At 45.5% G+C, this 18,417-nt stretch overlaps 1 protein-coding gene across 7 annotated transcripts in view; it reads right to left on the bottom strand.

Moving 5' to 3' along the window:
• Positions 1-2,450: 2,450 nt before the first annotated feature.
• LOC310854263 (mitogen-activated protein kinase kinase kinase kinase 4-like) overlaps positions 2,451-18,417 on the bottom strand; it is a 67,499-nt gene continuing 51,532 nt past the window's right edge. For 5 of the 7 annotated variants that reach the window (XM_083758844.1, XM_083758845.1, XM_083758847.1 and 2 more), the window contains 11 exons: positions 16,881-16,913; positions 16,437-16,850; positions 12,765-12,882; positions 10,555-10,725; positions 9,778-9,921; positions 9,356-9,490; positions 8,925-9,025; positions 8,672-8,821; positions 7,511-7,670; positions 7,053-7,192; positions 2,451-5,926 (listed from right to left, as the gene is read on the bottom strand). In XM_083758844.1, the coding sequence (XP_083614970.1) occupies positions 5,843-5,926; positions 7,053-7,192; positions 7,511-7,670; positions 8,672-8,821; positions 8,925-9,025; positions 9,356-9,490; positions 9,778-9,921; positions 10,555-10,725; positions 12,765-12,882; positions 16,437-16,850; positions 16,881-16,913 (1,650 nt within the window). In that variant the 3' untranslated portion in view covers positions 2,451-5,842. The remainder of the gene's footprint in view (positions 5,927-7,052; positions 7,193-7,510; positions 7,671-8,671; positions 8,822-8,924; positions 9,026-9,355; positions 9,491-9,777; positions 9,922-10,554; positions 10,726-12,764; positions 12,883-16,436; positions 16,851-16,880; positions 16,914-18,417) is intronic. The other 2 variants (XM_083758846.1, XM_083758850.1) reach the window with 1 other exon arrangement.

Raw genomic sequence — 18,417 nt, 5'->3', positions numbered from 1 at the left:
TCTTTTCAACAAAGCAAACTGTTGAGTGTTCTGAGAAATGCATTTGGATCTGAATTTGTTTCCATACGCTGCAGCTCTGATGAACTCATTTACTGCCAAGGACGACTTTTTTTCGATCATGCTAGACGTGCTGAGTTGGGTCTTCACGGTTCGGATCGAATTCCGCGGTGGCGCTGTCCTTACTTTCTCGCATCCCTTTTGGGACGGACAGAGCCCCCCTTGGAGGGGCATGATGAGGGGACCGTATTTCTTCTGCCCCTGCCGTCTCTGTCTGCGATTATCGCAATTTGACTTTTAAATATACCATTTACTCACTTATTTGTATATATACACGTTGAAATAAAACTTTCGTCTGCAAGGCCGTGGCAGAAGCTAAATGCAGCGAGAATCAATTCTGGCAGTAAATGTTAAGATACATTTGGACCGAGAAAAGGTGGTGGAACTAACCCACACAATTCAGAATGTATACTTTCAAATCTGCCATTGTTCTTGTGATAACTTAAACGCAAAGTCGTCGCAGAAGTTTCTGAAAGGTTTCAGGTTCCGATGGCAGGTCATTGTGGTCCAACAGAGCCATCAGAGACAGTAGAGTGGAGGCCGTGTAATATCGAGAGGCGTGCGCCAAGGATAATATCCACAGAGAAAAGAAAAAACTAATATTGACAAAACAAGTGCAGTCCCTTCATTCGTGTTTCAGAGAAGTGGGCGAGGGGGAAAAAAACAAATACAGTTGTGGGAAGTAGGTAACTGTCCAGTTTTAGTGGTATATTCATCTCCTTAAAACAAAAACATACCACTGCAAAATGTACAATTTATCTGCCTGTCTGAAGCCCAAAATGGCAAAAAATAAAATAAACATGAAGAGGTCCAATATTCAATCACATGGTTCAAACTAATATGGTCGTACAGCACAACAGAGCCATGCGTCTTCGCGTGTGACTTGCCAAACCCTACAGTGGGTTATGTAAAATGCACCTGGGTTCTGGTGGTCTTGAACCCACCTTTAATTAAGGGTTAGGGTTAATGTAAATACATTTAATTAAGGGTTAGGGTTAATGTAAATACATGTGGGTTCTGGTGGTCTTCAACCCATCTCTAACCCTACAGTGGGTTCTGTACTGTAAATACATGTGGGTTCTGGTGGTCTTGAACCCATCTCTAAGGGTTAGGTTCTGGTCGTCTTGAACACATCTCTAAGGCAACCGTTTAGTTGAAACATGAAACAAGAGCCTTGTTGAACACAGACAGATGTCAGATGTTTGACTTGAACCCTGGCCTTAAACGAGTAGTTCAAAATAAAGAAAACGACTTATTTTCTATCAATTACACACCCGCCTTGAATTCAGTTTTTTGTCGCATTACTGAGCCAATAACTCAGTAGGAAACTCCGCCGGTGATCAAATTGATAGATTTGGGTGAACTACTCCTTTAAAACGCTATAACCAGAGCAGGACATTTATACTCTGACGGTAGGAAAATGTCACATGCCCAAAAATACCAGATCTGCAAGCTCGTTGATTTGGTAAGTGGCAACAGTATGTGGCAAATCTTAACATTTACCTCTTTTAACAACACACTATGTTGTTTAGAACAGGGGTTCTCAAACCGTTCCGGCCGCGACCCGCCAAAAATAATCATATTTTAACTGGGGACCCCCCAAAAAGAATCATATTTGAACTGGGGGCCCCCAAAAAGAATCATATTTGAACTGGGGACCCCCCAAAAAGAATCATATTTGAACTGGGGACGCCCCAAAAATAATCATATTTGAACGGGGGACCCCCCCCCCCCACCCTGACGAGGAGTTGAGGCATTATTCTTTTTACTTGACTCTTGTTCCACAAATAGTTAGGTGAAATTAGCTTAAGTTGTGGCAAATCTGGGGAAAGAAATGCTTACCAATAGCTTTCTTCACAGATGTGTTCATAAAGGTGTCTACTATCACAGAAAAATGTGTTCCAAGCCAACTCAACTGGGAAACTTTGTGGGATGCAATCAAAGTTGGGGTACCCAGAGGGCCTAGGCTAACAGCAGGACATTTTAAATTTGGCTAATATGAGCTTGTGAGGTGTGTAAATAGGGGTTTTTTGGGGTGCTGAATCCGTTCCAACCATTCATTTTCAGTAGAAATGACTTCAGGCCATAAAATTGGCCATGCCTGTTTGTGTATATGTCCAAGACATACTAATCCATTTTATGCATATCTCAATGGATTTTATGCATATCTCAATGGATGACTATGGTGTTTTCTTGTTTTCTTTTCCGTTTGTGTGTTGGTGTGGGGGGCATATTAAAATACAAAAAGTATTTTATTAATATATCACAAATGCATCTTAATTTAAACTAACTGTTGAAACAGAAGTAGATGGACAATCTTTAATGGATTTAACTGATTTATTCTTTTCAGAATCAGAAAGACTTTATTGTCACACCTTAAAAAATAATTAACGGTAAAACAAGGGGGAAATGAATTTCAGTTATAAAATGTAAGTATGCTTTTGTAAACAATAAATACAAATATGAATAAGCATACAACTACTCTTCCAACTCCCTTTCATCTCCATCACTGCTCGTCATCTAGCTTGTTGTTCTTGCAAAATTTGCCACGGAAGTTACCACAAGCAAAAATGCACTGTGCACTAAAATGCAGTGTGTACACTCCCCCTCATAGTTGCAACTGACTAACTTCAGAAGATAGTCTGGTGTGATGGGGTCTGTTCATTGACGGTACAGACTCATAGCCTTTGTCACCAAGATTCCATCCAAACTCCAGTACATGAGATTATGGATGGAAGCTTGGTGGTGGTACACTGGATGTACTGTACATCCAGTGGTGGACTTTGCAGCAGCAGCCAATCTCTGGTCTGGATATAAGCTCGGGGAGAGGGCTGTGCTGCGGCTCCTGTTGTTGGGGGAAGTTTTTCTAGTTTGATACTCCCAGTAGCGGTAGTAATTCTGCAAGACTGAAGTGGAGTTTTGGACACCCAAGCCAACAAGGAGGACATCATCACAGCCAGCTGTGAACTATTCAAGTTCATGTTTAATGGGAAATCACACGAAAGTTTTGGGGACTGGAGATTTGACATCTTCAGCAAGCAGGCCGCTACTGGGAGTATCAGACCAGAAAAACTGCCCCCGACAACAGGAGCCACAGCACTCTCTACGAGCTTATATCCAGACCAGAGATTGGCAGCTTCCATTCATACTCCAGTGCAGACTGGAGAATGGATGGAAGTTTGGTGAGAAAGGATATGAGTCTGTACCGTCAATAGACCCCATCACACCAGACTATCTTCTGAAGTCAGTCAGTTGCAACTGTGAGGGGGATTGTATTGTACATATTCAGGTGCTGCTGTAAAAAGCAAGGAGTGAAGTGCATAGCTGCTTGTGGTAACTGCCATGGCAAATTTTGCAAGAACAAGAAGCCAGATGACAAGCCAGATAGGAACTGGAATGGATTCAGCACCCCAAAAAAAACCTATTTACACACCTCACAAGCTAGTAGCCAATTTTAAAATGTCCTGCTGTTAGCCTAGGCCCTCTGGGTACCCCAACTTTGATTGGCTCCCACAAAGTTTCCCAAGGGAGTTGGCTTGGAAAACAAATTCTGTGATAGTAGACCCCTTTATGAACACATCTGTGAAGAAAGCTAGTGGTAATATTTTTTCCCCCAGATTTGCCACAACTTAAGCAAATTTTACCTGACTAAAATGAATATTGTGAAAATAAAGGTTTCTTCGAAAATATTTACCAATTTGGCCAATGTTTGACAATTCTTTACAGTAGTTTGTCGATTACTTGGTCTTATCACTTTATATACCTATAGTTGTATGTTAGTTTGTTTACTGTTGAGTGAGAAAACAATGTTGCACATTAAGCATCTTTTTTCCCCCCCAGATATAGTATGTCACGGAGGAAAAGTTGAGAGAATGTCCGTTTCCATTAAAACAGACTGAAAATAACTTCATACTTGAAGTTTAACCACTTGAACCCCAGCATCCCTATTCTTGGGGAACGTTCACCTAAAATAGCCGATCTACAAGCTCACAAAGCATTGTAGATCGGCTATTTATTTTTGGTGATGAAAGTTTGGTGTAGATTGAAAAAATAACTCATCAAGTACAATGCAACTCAGGTCCGTTTTACTATGCATAGAGGGTCTAAGTGGTTAAACTGAAGTGATATCCATACATTTAAAACATTATCAAAGTATTCTGAGGCATCCCCTTTGAGAAACCCTGCTCTATGGAGAGTAATGTACAAGACTCTGTCTAGTTAAAGACACAAGCACCACTTATTGAGGTCCAGGGACGCCCTCCCCACCAGATGTGTCTGTCCATTCAGTCTCCTGCTCATCGTGCTACCTACGCAGCCAACCCGGCAACTCTGCGTGTCTAATTCACAGTTTATCCTAGCCCCATTCATGACCAATGTTCAAAAAACTGAACGCCTTCGTTGCGTTGTTCTTTTTTTAAGGTGTACCAAGTCGCATACAAAAATTGTACAGTGTATTAAAGATTTTGCTATAGGCGTACAAATGTCGGACAGTCAGTCATGAATGGGGCTACACCTCACCAACACCACCTGGGCAAGGCAATGTGGTACGAGAGGAAAAAAAGAAAGTGTCTGGCAAATTGTGTGGAAGTCTATGTTATTAGTGGCCCACAAGGTTACTATAGTTGACTATGTACAAACGTAACATACAAGTTGATATCCAATACCCTGTATTTGATGGATATTTCAAGGAGTTTTCAGAAAAAAAAATCTATCGGCCTCCAGTTCACGGAGAAGAAGGCAGAAAAGTGAAAGAGAAACCAAAGTGTCAGATCTGCATGTCAAGCAAAGGGTTCACGATGTGGAAACACGATGTTGGCATCGCCGGCGTCAAGGGAAATGCTTGACGTGCGAATCTACCCTGGAGGCGAGACCAGATGTGTTGGTTTATACCTGAACATGACCTGTACTAAAAAAAACAATAAAAAAAAACACAAGTTAACAAACAGCTAGGATCCGTTGAAGGTCTGGCTCATATCCTCCCCCTCCTCTTCCCCAAACCCATCCACTTCCGCTTGGTTTCCATCCGGTTACATACTGTATCGTTGGTTTCCATCAGGTTACATATCTCTTGGTTTCCATCCGTTTACACATCGCTTGGTTTCCATCTGGTTACATATCGCTCATCATCATCAGCTCCTCCTGGTCAGTCCTCAGCTCTCTCACGGTCACACACTAGCAAGTTTTTCTATGACACATTTAGGGTTTTATTTTTAATCACCGTCGGGCACCCTAACCCGTGCTCCGCCGTGGACGAGGAGGGGGTTCAAAGTTGGACAAGGGGCAGTGGGGGAAGGTTCGGCTCGGAGATGGGAACGTCGAGGTCAAGGGGTGAAGATCACGACAATTACTACTAGACTTCTGCCCCTCGCGGTGTAGCGCGACAACGCCCCGGGGCCAAGCGGGAAACACACCCGCGCCAATCTCCCCAACCGACAAACCCTCCCCTCCCGATTCATGATTCCAGTCCGATCAATAAAATAAAAAAAACACACACAAAAAAAACCCAGCAACATTGTTCTCTCGCGAGAAGCGAGCTCCTCAGTGCGAGAAGGGAGACGTGGGCTCCTTCGGGTGGGCTCGGTCTCTCCTCAGTGCGAGAAGGGAGACGTGGGCTCCTTCGGGTGGGCTCGGTCTCTCCAGTTTTAGTTTTGCATGTCGTCGTTGTCGTTATCGTGTCGGGGCAGTCATCTCGATCGTCATTGGTCGCTCCTCGGCGCGTGCGTGGTCATCGTGGCGGTGTGCGGCGCGTCCTGATTGGACGAGGGCGTTCGTGCGCGCGTGGCCGCTACCAGCTCATAAGGGAGGTGCGTCCCAGTGTCATGAAGTATACCTGGCTGGCGCCTCCGGAGCGAACCGAGGCAAAGAACACCTGAAGAGAGGAGACAAACACCACGGTCACGTGAAGGAAGGGCCGCAGGCGTCCAGTTCATCACCGGTTCTGAACCGCAGAGTAACGGTTCAAATGAATGAAAGTCTGCTCAGCGGCATTGCTCCTAAGAGTTTACTTTAACCCATTTAGACCCGAGGCCGATTCTAAAAATTCCTTCTAAATCTCTTCTAAAAAGCTTTCTGAAAAACCTTGTTGCTAAATACCGTACATAGCAACAACAACCCAAAAATGGGTTCCCGTCTTGAAAGGTAAATACCCCAAAAGGGGTTCCCATCTTGAAAGGTACTAAAAAGCTCAAAAGGGGTTTCCTTAATAGTCATACTGCGTAAACCGCGTTCCCCGCCATTTAATCCATGTGTCGGTGCTGCGTAATACGCTTTTCGCCGGATTCTCGTCGATCAAAGCTGCAAATACTTTGGCGTATGCTCCAAAGGTAATAGATCAATCCTGGCAGCCTAGATAGGATGGATAGATTAATCTAAGGCCCCGAAAGTGTTAACTGAAAAATGGTACAGGTGATGGTACAGTACGTTACAGGCAGCCACACTGGACATGAAAACGTCTGACCACCACTGAATAACCATATTAACCATTGAATATACTGAGTACTGGACATACTAGCGTCATGTCCAGGGGTTGTACTTGTACATCAAGCTGCCTCACGCTACAGAAACAGGAGATAGGCTCCTGCCCTATGGGCCTCATGGCTCGGCAAGGCTACTTACTATGTACTGAGTAGACCTCTAGACCTACTGCACCTTATAAACAGCTGCTACCTTTAAACACATTAAAAAAAAAAAAATTGTATCGTTTTTTAATCGTTTTGAGAATACATGCTGCCATCTGTCCCAAATTGACTGCAAAAGACTGCTGCCATTTGTTTCAGAAAGCTTTAGACCCTGTAACGACGCAATGTGACACAGCTCTGTTTACACAATGCTCCAACTGTATATGCTTTCCCCATTTTCAGCTGTTATTATATTTCGACAGTTGCTTTGGCAATGTAGACGTTTGTTTTCCCATGCCAAGAAAGCTCCCTTGAATTGAATTGATATAGCAACGCGAGTTCTGTTCAGAAAACCTTTAGTGTTTAGTGTGGTCTCACCTTGTCGTTTCGTTCACAGAGGAACTTGAGTCTCTGGGCTCTCTTGTGCATGAAGACTCCGTCAAGATGGCCGGTCTCCACAGAACGGATCTCTATAGCCTTCTCTCCCCAGCCCATGATCTGGTTAGACCTAATGTAGGCTATACATACATCACATATGCATATGGTCTGTTAGATCTAATGTAGGTTATACACATATACATGTGATCTGTTAGATCTAATGTAGGCTATATACTATTACTGTACATACTGTATGATCTCTTATACATAATTACATTATGTTATATAGACATGATCTGGTTGGACCTATTGAATGTGTGTGTGTGTGTGTGTGTGTGTGTGTGTGTGTGTGTGTGTGTGTGTGTGTGTGTGTGTGTGTGTGTGTGTGTGTGTGTGTGTGTGTGTGTGTGTGTGTGTGCGTGTGTGTGCGTGTGTGTGTGTGTGTGCATCCAACCCACCCACTGAGGTGGGCATCTCTCCCCACTGCAGCACCACATCCTTGGTGATGCGTCCGTAGGTGTTGACGTACACTCCCTCATCCTCGTAGCACACCAGCAGCTCAATGCCGTCCGTGTTGGGCAGGATGATGATGGCGTGGGACTGGATGTTGGTCTGGATCTGAGAGGAGAGGGAGGGGGAGAGAGGTGGCGGGGAGGGGGAAGGGGGCAGAGAGAGAGAGGGAGAGTAGATGTGATTTATATAGTATGAAATTAGGTCAAAGACTGAAGAAAACTCAAATTTGTAATACACACAAGAGTCCAACTAGTCCGACTGTTGCCTGGCGATAGAGACTGGAACCTCCTGAATGCTATATAGGGCTGTATTTTTCCAGGTCATATTCCCTAACTTGAGTAAACTAAAGACCTGGAGGCATGATCAATGCTCTTTGGCCACTCAGAATAGCCAAATGGCTATTCTAATATTATTATTATTAAATCAATTATTATTATTGATTTCAGCTAATTACTAGTATTAAAGGTATATTCAGTGATTTCACTTAATTCAAATATCACTTATTCTTTTGTTTTGTTGTGATAATCCTCCCTACTATAGTGTGCTGGCCATATAAGGAGTTCCTCCCTGTCCCCAGTTAACCCCTGGGGGTCAAAAAACCTTAGGTTTCGTTTTTGACTCTCTATCCTGATTGGACGAAAGGCTGGGTCCCACAGCCAAAAACGAAACCTAAGGTTTTTTGAGTGAAATCACTGAATATACCTTTAAAATGTTTGTTATTGTCTTTTTCATGCCCAATGTATTTGTATTTAGTTAATAAAGTTAAGATATCTATAACTAAATGCATTTGAAAATAAATACAAATGTTACTTTTCAGGATTCCAATTAAAAAACAAGTTCAAAACGCGTCGCGATGCGGCGCGTTTTGAACTTGTAGATCGGCTATATTTCTGCTACGACATGCATGCAATGTGGCCCTCTGGAGTGGGTATGGAACTATAATGGCCCTCTCTATGGTCAAAGTTGCCCACCCCTGCTCCAGACTATTATGACCGAAGCGTTTGAACATTGAGGGAGGAAAACGGCCTGGCTCGTGAAACTAGTGTCCAACAGACGGTGTGTGTGTGTGCGTGCGTCCGTGAGAGCGCGTGTGCGTGCGCGCTTACGTGTGTGGGCAGGTAGATGTCGTACACGGCTCCAGAGTCCACGTCCACGGCGTGGAAGCCCAGGCACGAGCCATAGATGACCTTTAACCTCTGACCCTCCTCAACCGTCAGGTCAACCAGCAGAGGTTTGTGCACGAGGTCACCAAAAGACTGGAAAATGGCGCAGAAGCACAATTCAAATCGTTCCGTCACTTGATAATGTTTTGAGTGACAATTAATCGTCAAGTGAAGGGTCAAGTGACCGCAGTAGTACCTTGAAGGCCATGAACTTGTGGTAGGGTTTGGGCGCCCAGGCGTACACCTCCACAGAGTTCTTCAAGGCCAGCACCAAGAACTTGATCCGCTCGTACTTCACTGGAACCACGCACACACACGCGCGCACACACACACACACACACACACACACACACACACACACACACACACACACACACACACACACACACACACACACACACATCCAATATTACATAAGAAAGTGTTGTGAAAATAGCCAATCTACAAGCTCACAATGCCTCGCAGTGCGAGTTTGTAATTCGGCTATTTTTACAACATGCATCTGTGGAACTGAGTCAAACTAACTGCAACACCTCAACTCCTATAATTCCAAGTGCTTGTCAGGGTGGGAGGACGGCGATGTCGACATATGGACACAGTAAACCGGACGGGTGGGGGGGAACGTACCGACTTTGTAGTGGACGCAGCCCTCCAGGTCGCCCACGGTGACCCAGCCCTGCTTCTTCTCCACCTCGGGGTCGTTGTGGAGGATCTTGTTCCTCAGCCACGACAGGTAGTACACCCTGAGCTTGTTCTTCTTACCTGCGTGGTCGGTGAGAGAGCAGGTGAGACAGGTAGTACACAGAGGGTGAGACAGGTAGTACACAGAGGGTGAGAGGATGTGATGGTGAGAAAAGAGAGGGGGAAGCCGAGAGAGAGAGAGAGAGAGAGAGAGAGAGAGAGAGGGGTAGGGATCGGGTATGTCATCATATCCCCCAAACGGGTATAGACTATTCAATCTAGAAGAACATTGAAGACTGGTTGTGTGGATATGGTGACCATACATCTAAACAACATGAATGCCGGTGTGGTTGTATATATATATATACCAGATATGGTGACCAGGACGTTGAGGCCCTCCAGGACGTCCATCTGCTGAATGCGACGTCTGCTGATCAGAGGGTAAACCTTCCCCTGACCGCTGCGATCCAACAGCATCAGGCCACTCTCTGTTCCTACGAGCAGGTTCACACCTGGAGTGTACACACAGACATACAAACACACACACACACACACACACACACACACACACACACGCACAAACACCACAGTTAAAGTTGCAATCCAGAAATTAATGACATGAATACAATTTTATTTCAAAGGTGCTTTTATATGGGCCCTGGGCCAGTTTAGTGGTCCAGGCACCTTGGCTGGTAATCCAGCATGACAGCGTGTTGCGGGTTTGAGTCCCGTTCCCGACGGATTTTGCTGTGTGTCTCCCCCCCCCCTCCCCCCATCTCTCTCCCCGTCTACTTACTGTACATCTATCAAGAAAGGCAAAAAGCCCCAAAAATATATTTTAAAAAAAGAGTAAAGATTGCTTTCAGAATAGTTTTTACATAGTTTAACCCATTTTGGGCAGGAACCCCTTTTGGTGTTAGCATTATGTTATATTTTAGCTATTGAAAAATAGCAGATCTACAAGCTCATAGCGCGCCACAGAGTGGCGCGCTACAAGCTTGTAGTTCTGCTATTTTTGAAAAATGACCGACGACTGACATAGAAACATAGCTTTTTCAGAAAACTGTCAGGATTTAGAAGATTTTTGTTAGAATCTGATCTCAGGTCAGAATGGGTCTAACATGTCATGCGCCCAATGATCTCACCCCAGAGCGCGGCGCACAGGATCTCGGAGTTGAACCTCTTCTTGTACTTGCGGATCTCGGGCGTGTCGCTCTGCGGCCGCGTGTTCACTGGGTTCACGTTGACCACGGAGCCCTTGCGGGACGGGTCGGCTCGCAGCGCGTCCGCCAAGCGCCCTTCCGCCCCGAAGGCAGCTGGAAGAGGGGAGGGGTTAAGAGAGGGTAAAGAGGTCAATTTAACGCTCTTAATCCGGGGACATTTACAGTAAGCGAGAACAACACAGTAGTCTTGCCGAGCCATGAGGCCCATAGGGCAGGAGCCTATCTCACTTCACTTGCCGTTGTTCTGTCCCCTGTACCATGTTGATCTGTTCCTGTATTGTACTGTATTGTATTGTGTTTTTGTATAGACGTAGTGTTGGGTGCTTGCACATATGCACACACGGCATCAACGCATGGTGTTGTGTGCAGGCACACTACACTTTGTCCTTCTTTTTATCATTCTTTTTTTTTCTTAAAATATATTTCTTATCCCACGATTTTGTAACCCATTTTTCACCCCTGTGTCAATCCTCTAATGTGATCCTGGGCTCTACACACCCTCCGCCAACCTGGGGAGAGCAACGGACTTAACTCATGCTTCCTTCATGCTTGAGTGTCCAAGTTGCTCCTTTACACCTGACAGGGGGGAGTTTCCCTGGTTGGACGTAGCGCGTGGAAGGAACACGTTATTCCAACCAGTTCCTTTCCCCTCCATCAGGCGCCCCGGCTGGCCAGGGGGAGGCAGTTTAGAGACCAGGATTACTGCATGTTTTTGTGAGGGTATCTACCCTAGGGGACACGGGGAGAACATGCAAACTCCACACAGAAAGGCCCTTTCGCCAACCCCGCCTTCGGGTATGGGCACTGATGACGCGGAGGAGGAAACACGCCGCCAGCACCCACAGCGCCCCGAGCGGGAATCGAACCCAGGACCTTCTAGCTGTGAGGCGACAGCACTACCAACTGTGACACCGTGCCCCCTATCATTCATTTTTTAAGAGCCTGCCCAGGGACTACAGGTGAAATTTAGCTTCGGCTAACTCTTGCCCATTTACATTGATGTGAAAACTAACATGTTGATTAATGAGCTTTGTCCCTGTCAAATAAATAAATAAATAATAATCTCCTGTTTCTGTAGCGTGAGGCAGCTTGATGTACAAGTACACCCCCTGGACATGACGCTAGTATGTCGCAGGGACTGACCCCCCAATCCAACCCTTGATGCCGAGTGTCAAGCAGGGAGGCACTGGGTCCCATTTTTAGAGTCTTTGGTATGACCCGGCCGGGGGGGGCCCAAAAAGTTTGGGGACCGCTTGTCTAAACTGTATAATACAAAGAAATATCAATAATGTGTACATTGAAATATTACACAGCCAGGTCTACAAATGAACCTGGCATCTAACATGCTATCTAAGTAACATTTTAGCCTTTGCATAAGCCTGCAGGTTTGTCGAGAGGGTAGGTCAAGCGCTATATGGGCTTATAAGGTGCAGTCATAGACTGTAAAAAAAATATGGACAAAGGGTTCTCCGGGTCTAACATGAACGTAAAATGAGGCCTGTCAGTCCTTGTATTGTAAGTCGCCATCTTTCTAGATCCGTTTTAGCCCAGCTGGCCATTGGCTGGCCCAGACAACGAGGCGGGACTTCCCCCCTTCTTCTCCGTTGGTTTTTATTTTGACTAGAGTGGGAGGGGAATCCCGATCATAGACTGTAATGGTAGCCACGCCCCTCAGAACATGCGCGACTTTATGGTAATTTCTTTAATAAATGGGACCATAATTTTCCAAAAAGAATATTATGACATTAGAAATTAGACTTTAAACTAGTGACTGGAAGCAGAAAGTATTCATGACCATGTTTATTAAGGTAATACAGTCTAGGTGACTTCTATGGGGATATGGGTTTTTCTGGGTCCAATGACAGCGCCACAACAGGCCATTATATGAACTTTCAGGAAATCCCGATTTCCTCAGTGGCTTCACAAAATATCTGTCTGACTGCCCCCCTGGGTGCAATCTGAAGAGGTGAGTCTTCAGATTACGCCAGAAGATTGGGAGTGAGTCTGCAGGTCTTACTATAATGGGGAGTGTGGAGCGTTAATTGTACTGTAAGGTTAGGCTCACACATCATGTTTAGCCAGCCAGCCAGCCAGCCAGCCAGACAGACAGACAGACAGACAGAAAGACCTACCCATGTTGTTGAGGGAACTTCCACTAGAGGGCGATATCTGCAGCAGTCGTGGGTCGATGAATGGCGTGAAGGAAGAGGAGGACTTGTGTTTGGTCAGTGTGTTGTTGGCTGACTGGGTCTGCGTGCACGCACATGCACATACACACAAACACACACACAAACACACGCACACACAGTGAAAAAAAAAACCCACAAATACACACATGCAAGACAGTGGTCTTTAACCGTCCCAACAACAGCCTGTGTTGATGGAATGCAACGTGAGCCTTCAGGGCAGATACTCTGGTTCATGTCGGTTCAGTAAAATCAGTAGTTCTCAAACCTTTCCTAATTTATTGCCAGGACTCCCAGTTTGATATCAATTCAGGCACATTTGATCAGACTCTTTCCAATCTACACTCACGATAATGGACCTTAAGACAGGAGCTACACAAAACATACGCAATTAGACAAGCAATGAAAATGCAACACAAGCACATGTTAATGACCGTTCTCCAGGTAGCTAAAGAACAAGATGAAAACAGGGAGGCATGTGGGGACTAAAAGGAAGAGGTGTTAGCAGGAAATGATGCAAGAGGCATTTACAGAAGATGACGTGGAAAACGGAGACTGGTGAGTGAGATAAGGAAAGCCCACACAGTGATGTGGAACACTCTTGGTCATAATTATCCTGTATTCCACAATGCTCTTTCACAACATGGGGGGGGGGGGGGTTAATGGCCACCAGGGTGAAATGTCTTCCTCTATGACACTGTGGTTGAAATGGGAGGCAGAAAGTGCAGTACTAGGGGTGTCACGATATGATATCGTCAATTGGTCCCACGATATAAGTAGGTCGGGAGTGGCCTATTGTCGGTATCAGCCGGCAACACGCAGGAGTCTGTCAACGTTGCAATGCGCTAGACTACTGGGAGATGGATGACTGCGGTGGAGCGCCACACCTACCATCAGCTAGACTACTGGGAGATGGATGACTGCGGTGGAGCGCCACACCTACCATCAGCTCCCACTACTTACTCACCGCATGACTTGCTGCACCCAAGCCGTGCTACTCATTGGCTGAGTTGGCGGTGCCCGGGATCGAACCCATTAGGGCTGCAACTAACGATTCATTCATCGGATTATTACACTTATTTAGCTATCACCTTAGAAATATATTTTTAGGTTATTTTAGACATGTTCTAACAAAAAATATTCATTCAAAAATGCATTTGATTAGCTGCTGATTAGGCTGCTGTTCAAATAAAAGACAAACTAAATTAAAATGAATTAAAGCAACTCATGGTGTCTTTAGACTTATTCTGACTGCATACTGTACATTTAAAGAATAGCTACACATGTGTCAGTCTAAAAGGAACAGTACTCTTCTGAACTCAAATAGGTCATTTAAAATATTCAAGCCATGTTTTGTTCTTGATATTATAATCGTTATGTGTCATATTTTGCTTTGCAGTCGCTACTGTGCAACTATCATCAGATTGTAAGGGAAGAGAGATGGCTCACCTATGATAAATTGCAAAAAGATAGTAATTAGTTGCTAAATTAGTTGACAACTAATCGAAATCAATTCGATTACAATTAATCGATGAATCGTTGTAGCCCTAGAACCCATGAACTTGTGGTCTAAAAGCGAGAGCTCTACCGACTGAGCTACCCGGACATAATATGTCACGATATTAAAACGTGACGATATGTATATATGTCACTGTATCGCGATATATTTTGACTGGTGAAAGTTCTTACTGAAAGCAAAATGTCAATGTCAAACATATCAAAAGGGAAATGCGTGTATTTAATTCACTCTGGCTAAATGAAAGACAGGCCAGCACTGCAAAACTATCACAACAAGCATGTAAGTGTTACCCAAACAAACATCCACCAATCTCATAGTGGTTCTCAAAGTTTGGTTCAGGGGCCCCTATAGGGTCCTTGAGGGGGTTCCAGGTGATCCCCAGCTAAAAGTATTGCTAGTTAGGGACCTAATGGAGCACCAGAGTATTATTTACATTGTAGTCCCCATAGGACCTCATATAAGAACTGTGTTTGAAAAATTAACATGTCATCCCGGCCGTTTCACTCGTATGGATATGAAGAATCAACTGACTGAGAACGCTAAATGTTACTGCTTCTGAATACTGAATTAGTTACATTTTCGCTAGAAACAGACGGTAGGCCTATCAAATATGAGTGACTGACGGTCGAAAACGACACAGAGCCACCTCCCCGACAATTTAGCTGAGACACTGTTTATTTTTGGACCACAATGCTTATATGAGATAATTTTAAGATGACCCCATGTTATTCTCCATAGAGAAATTACTTCCTTGATCCAGGGGATGAGTGACGTCAGGACTTTGGCGATCTATGGACCCTTATATGTCTGTAACTCTTGACAGTGTGCAAATGGATTGATTGATTTTTTTATTTCACAATGTGTGAGAATGGTTACCTAAAGGACCCTTAAAGGTTTGTAACTCTTGACGGTGTGCAAATGGCCGGGGAAACTGGGGGTCCTTGGAGTCAAAACGTTTGAGAACCACTGGCATAAAGAACGATCCGGTTCCTTCCCGACCCATTATAAAGATCTGGTTATATCCATCCATGCCATGACCGTCTCCCACCACCAGAGGGCACTAGAGTGTTAGCAGCACAGTGCAGTGAGCGAGGACAGCTTGTTATTGTTGCAGCAGCACAGAAGACTCCAACCAGTGAGTGGTCAGCCAGGCCAGAAGGGGGCAGACGAGAGCCAGGAGTGTGAGGGAGGGAGGAAATGCAGGCTTGGACCAGTAATGGAGGAATGGACATTATAGGCTGATAGTTAGGCGTGGTTAGTGTGGTCGCCCATAGGCAAGCATGACTATTGTTATTGCACTCACTTGCAAATCGTTTAAAAACGTTTAAATCGTGCACTAACTCTCCATTCTCCCCTCCGATTGGCCAGCGATTCCGGAACTCTTCCCAAGGCTTTTGTGCACTTTGCCCTCTTATGATTGGACAGTGTGCAGTGCCATACCCAACTTAGTGAAACTCTTCTCACACTTTTGCCTATAGTGTGGGTTCCTATAGAACCAATTCTATAATATTGTGGTTCCTATAGAGATTCGTAACCACACTCTCAACTCCGCAGTCTTTTCCGCAGTCTCTTTCAACTCTGCGTCTTTCTAGTTGGCTTTCCAAGTCACGTTAAAATACTACAGTAACATAACTGCAGCTGCAGTTTAACGCATTGCAAAGTGCCCAGAGCCAGAGCATTCCTGAGCCTCTCTTTCTCTAATTGTGCACAGAGAAGCCTTGTTGCATTTATGAATGGGGGCAGAATAATGTAGAATAAGAGTTTGACAATATCGGACAATCGGATATCGGCCAAAGAAAAGCCACGGACATCCCTAGTTGAAAGTGTTTAGAGGGGTACTTATTAACATCATCTATGGTCCACTCCTCACTAATGCTCATTATAACATGGCACGTACCCCTTCTGTCTACTCACTCGGCGTCTCATTGGTGGACTGTGGACCGTTCTGAAATCGGCCTATACATCCTCTACTCTGGCCCGGTGTGGAGACTCTGCACACGTCAACTCAACTGTCCATTCCTAGGTTACTGGTCATAGTGGTGTGAGTAGGGGGGGGGGGGGGGGGTGCAGGAGACAGGGGGAAGATGGACATACAGTACCTCCATGTCAGTGAGCTCGTCCAGGGAGATGTGGGCGGACATGGCGGGGTCCAGGGGGTGGTGGGGGGACATGCCAGGGCTGGCATGGCTGGATGACGTGGGATAGGAGGAGGAGGAGGAGGAGGAGGCGGGGGTGACGATGGAGGTGGAGGAGGGAGGATGAGGAGGAGAGGAGGGGTGCTGGCTCTGCTGTAAGAGGTCTGGCAGGAGGTGGTGGTGGTGGTGGTGGTGCATGCGGCCGGCAAAGCCCTTTTTCTCCAGACTGCTGGGAGCGGCCTCCTGGTGGAGGCTGGGAGGGGCCTCCTGGTGGTGGTGGGGCTGCTGACTGGGGCCCCCCAGGGCCCCCGGCACACTGGCCCTTCGCTTTGAGTCCCCCCCTGCTGCACCCTGGTGGAGGCTGGGAGGGTGGGGCTGCTGACTGGGGCCCCCCGGAGCCCCCGGCACACTGGCCCTTCGCTTTGAGTCCCCCCCTGCGCTCTGGAAGCAAGAACAGGCAACGCGCCGTGGAGTTCAGGGATAAGAGCACGGAGAGCTGTATGTGGAGGTATGTGCCATACTGTACTGTACTGTACTGTACTGTACTGTACTGTACTGTACTGTACTGTACTGTACTGTACTGTACTGTACTGTACTGTACTGTACTGTACTGTACTGTACTGTACTGTACTGTACTGTACTGTACTGTACTGTACTGTACTGTACTGTACTGTACTGTACTGTACTGTACTGTACTGTACTGTACTGTACTGTACTCTGTATCGTAACTATGTGTGGAGTCATCTACTGGTGGCATTGCTGTACTGCTCTTTTACTCCATGTGTCTTTTTGTGTTTTTTGCGTAAATTAACGCCCTACTTGATCATACTACAGCGTCACACAAAAGCATCAAAAGTAGCAGATCTGCTACTTTTGATGCTTTTGAATTTGAATCCTGAAAAGTAACAGTTTTGGACATATGAGGTTTCTAACCGACAGAGACGATATCAACATTTGTGCACTGCAGCTTTTGTGTATAGGCGTTTGCTATTTCAGTATCTTTCTTTCATTACTAATACTGCTACAGTGATTTTCTGCGAATAAGTATATAAATCAGTTCCAACACTCTCATGTTCAGGTTCGGTTCAGTGTTAACCCCAACTTACACACCGCTCCCCATGAACAGTCCCATTGGACGAACTTGGCTTTGAAAACTAAACGTAAAACAGGGAGACAGGCGGTGATGATGACACAAACACATAAGAGGTGACATTAGGAGGAGTGATGGGGGGGGGGGGGGGTTGAGAAGTTAAACAACAGCATTCACGATGGAACAAGCGGAAAAGAAAAGATCAGACACACACCGACTGCCTCGAATCACTGATCAAAAGATGAAACACGGACGTGATCCCCGGTGCCTTCGGACATACAGTACGCAGAGAATCCAATTTTGGCAGCCCTCAAGTTTCGACATCTCAGTGGACTCCCTCTGATATCAATTACAGGTAAGGGTGAGTGATTGTCTTTGGTTTAAATAAGTGGTAAATGGTGCATTTATATAGCGCTTTTATCCAAGGGACTTTACATAGATTACAATAGATATATACTTTTAATTTACTCAATAACTAACGTTGCCATTTTCACCTTTTAAAATGCATTAAATTCATCCCATGTATAAACATGATTATTAACTGTTATTGTAACCGAGGCTCTAAGTCAAGAGCCTGATGTGGTCTGAGAATTACAGCCGAGAGGTCCCACCTTAGCTTCGTAGTAAGGGATAGAAATGGGAGCTCTTGAGGCGGGCTGTAAGGGTTCAATAGCGTCTAGACTAGACTAGAGTGATAATGACATCTCCGTCCTCCATCGTTCAGACATGAATCATGATGACTCCATCGGCAGTGGGGCGGCAGTGTCTCAGTGGTAGAGTGGCCGGTAGAGCGGCCGGATGGGAACCGCAAGGCTCTCCCAGAGTTAAGGTGGTGTGGAGACCTTTAGTGTCGCT

This window comes from Protomyctophum parallelum, assembly GCF_964188405.1.
Source record: "Protomyctophum parallelum genome assembly, chromosome: 23".
In the NCBI taxonomy this organism is placed as follows: Eukaryota; Metazoa; Chordata; class Actinopteri; order Myctophiformes; family Myctophidae; genus Protomyctophum; species Protomyctophum parallelum.
Note: the sequence above shows the minus strand (reverse complement) of the source record. Positions and strands in the feature narration are given on the sequence as shown.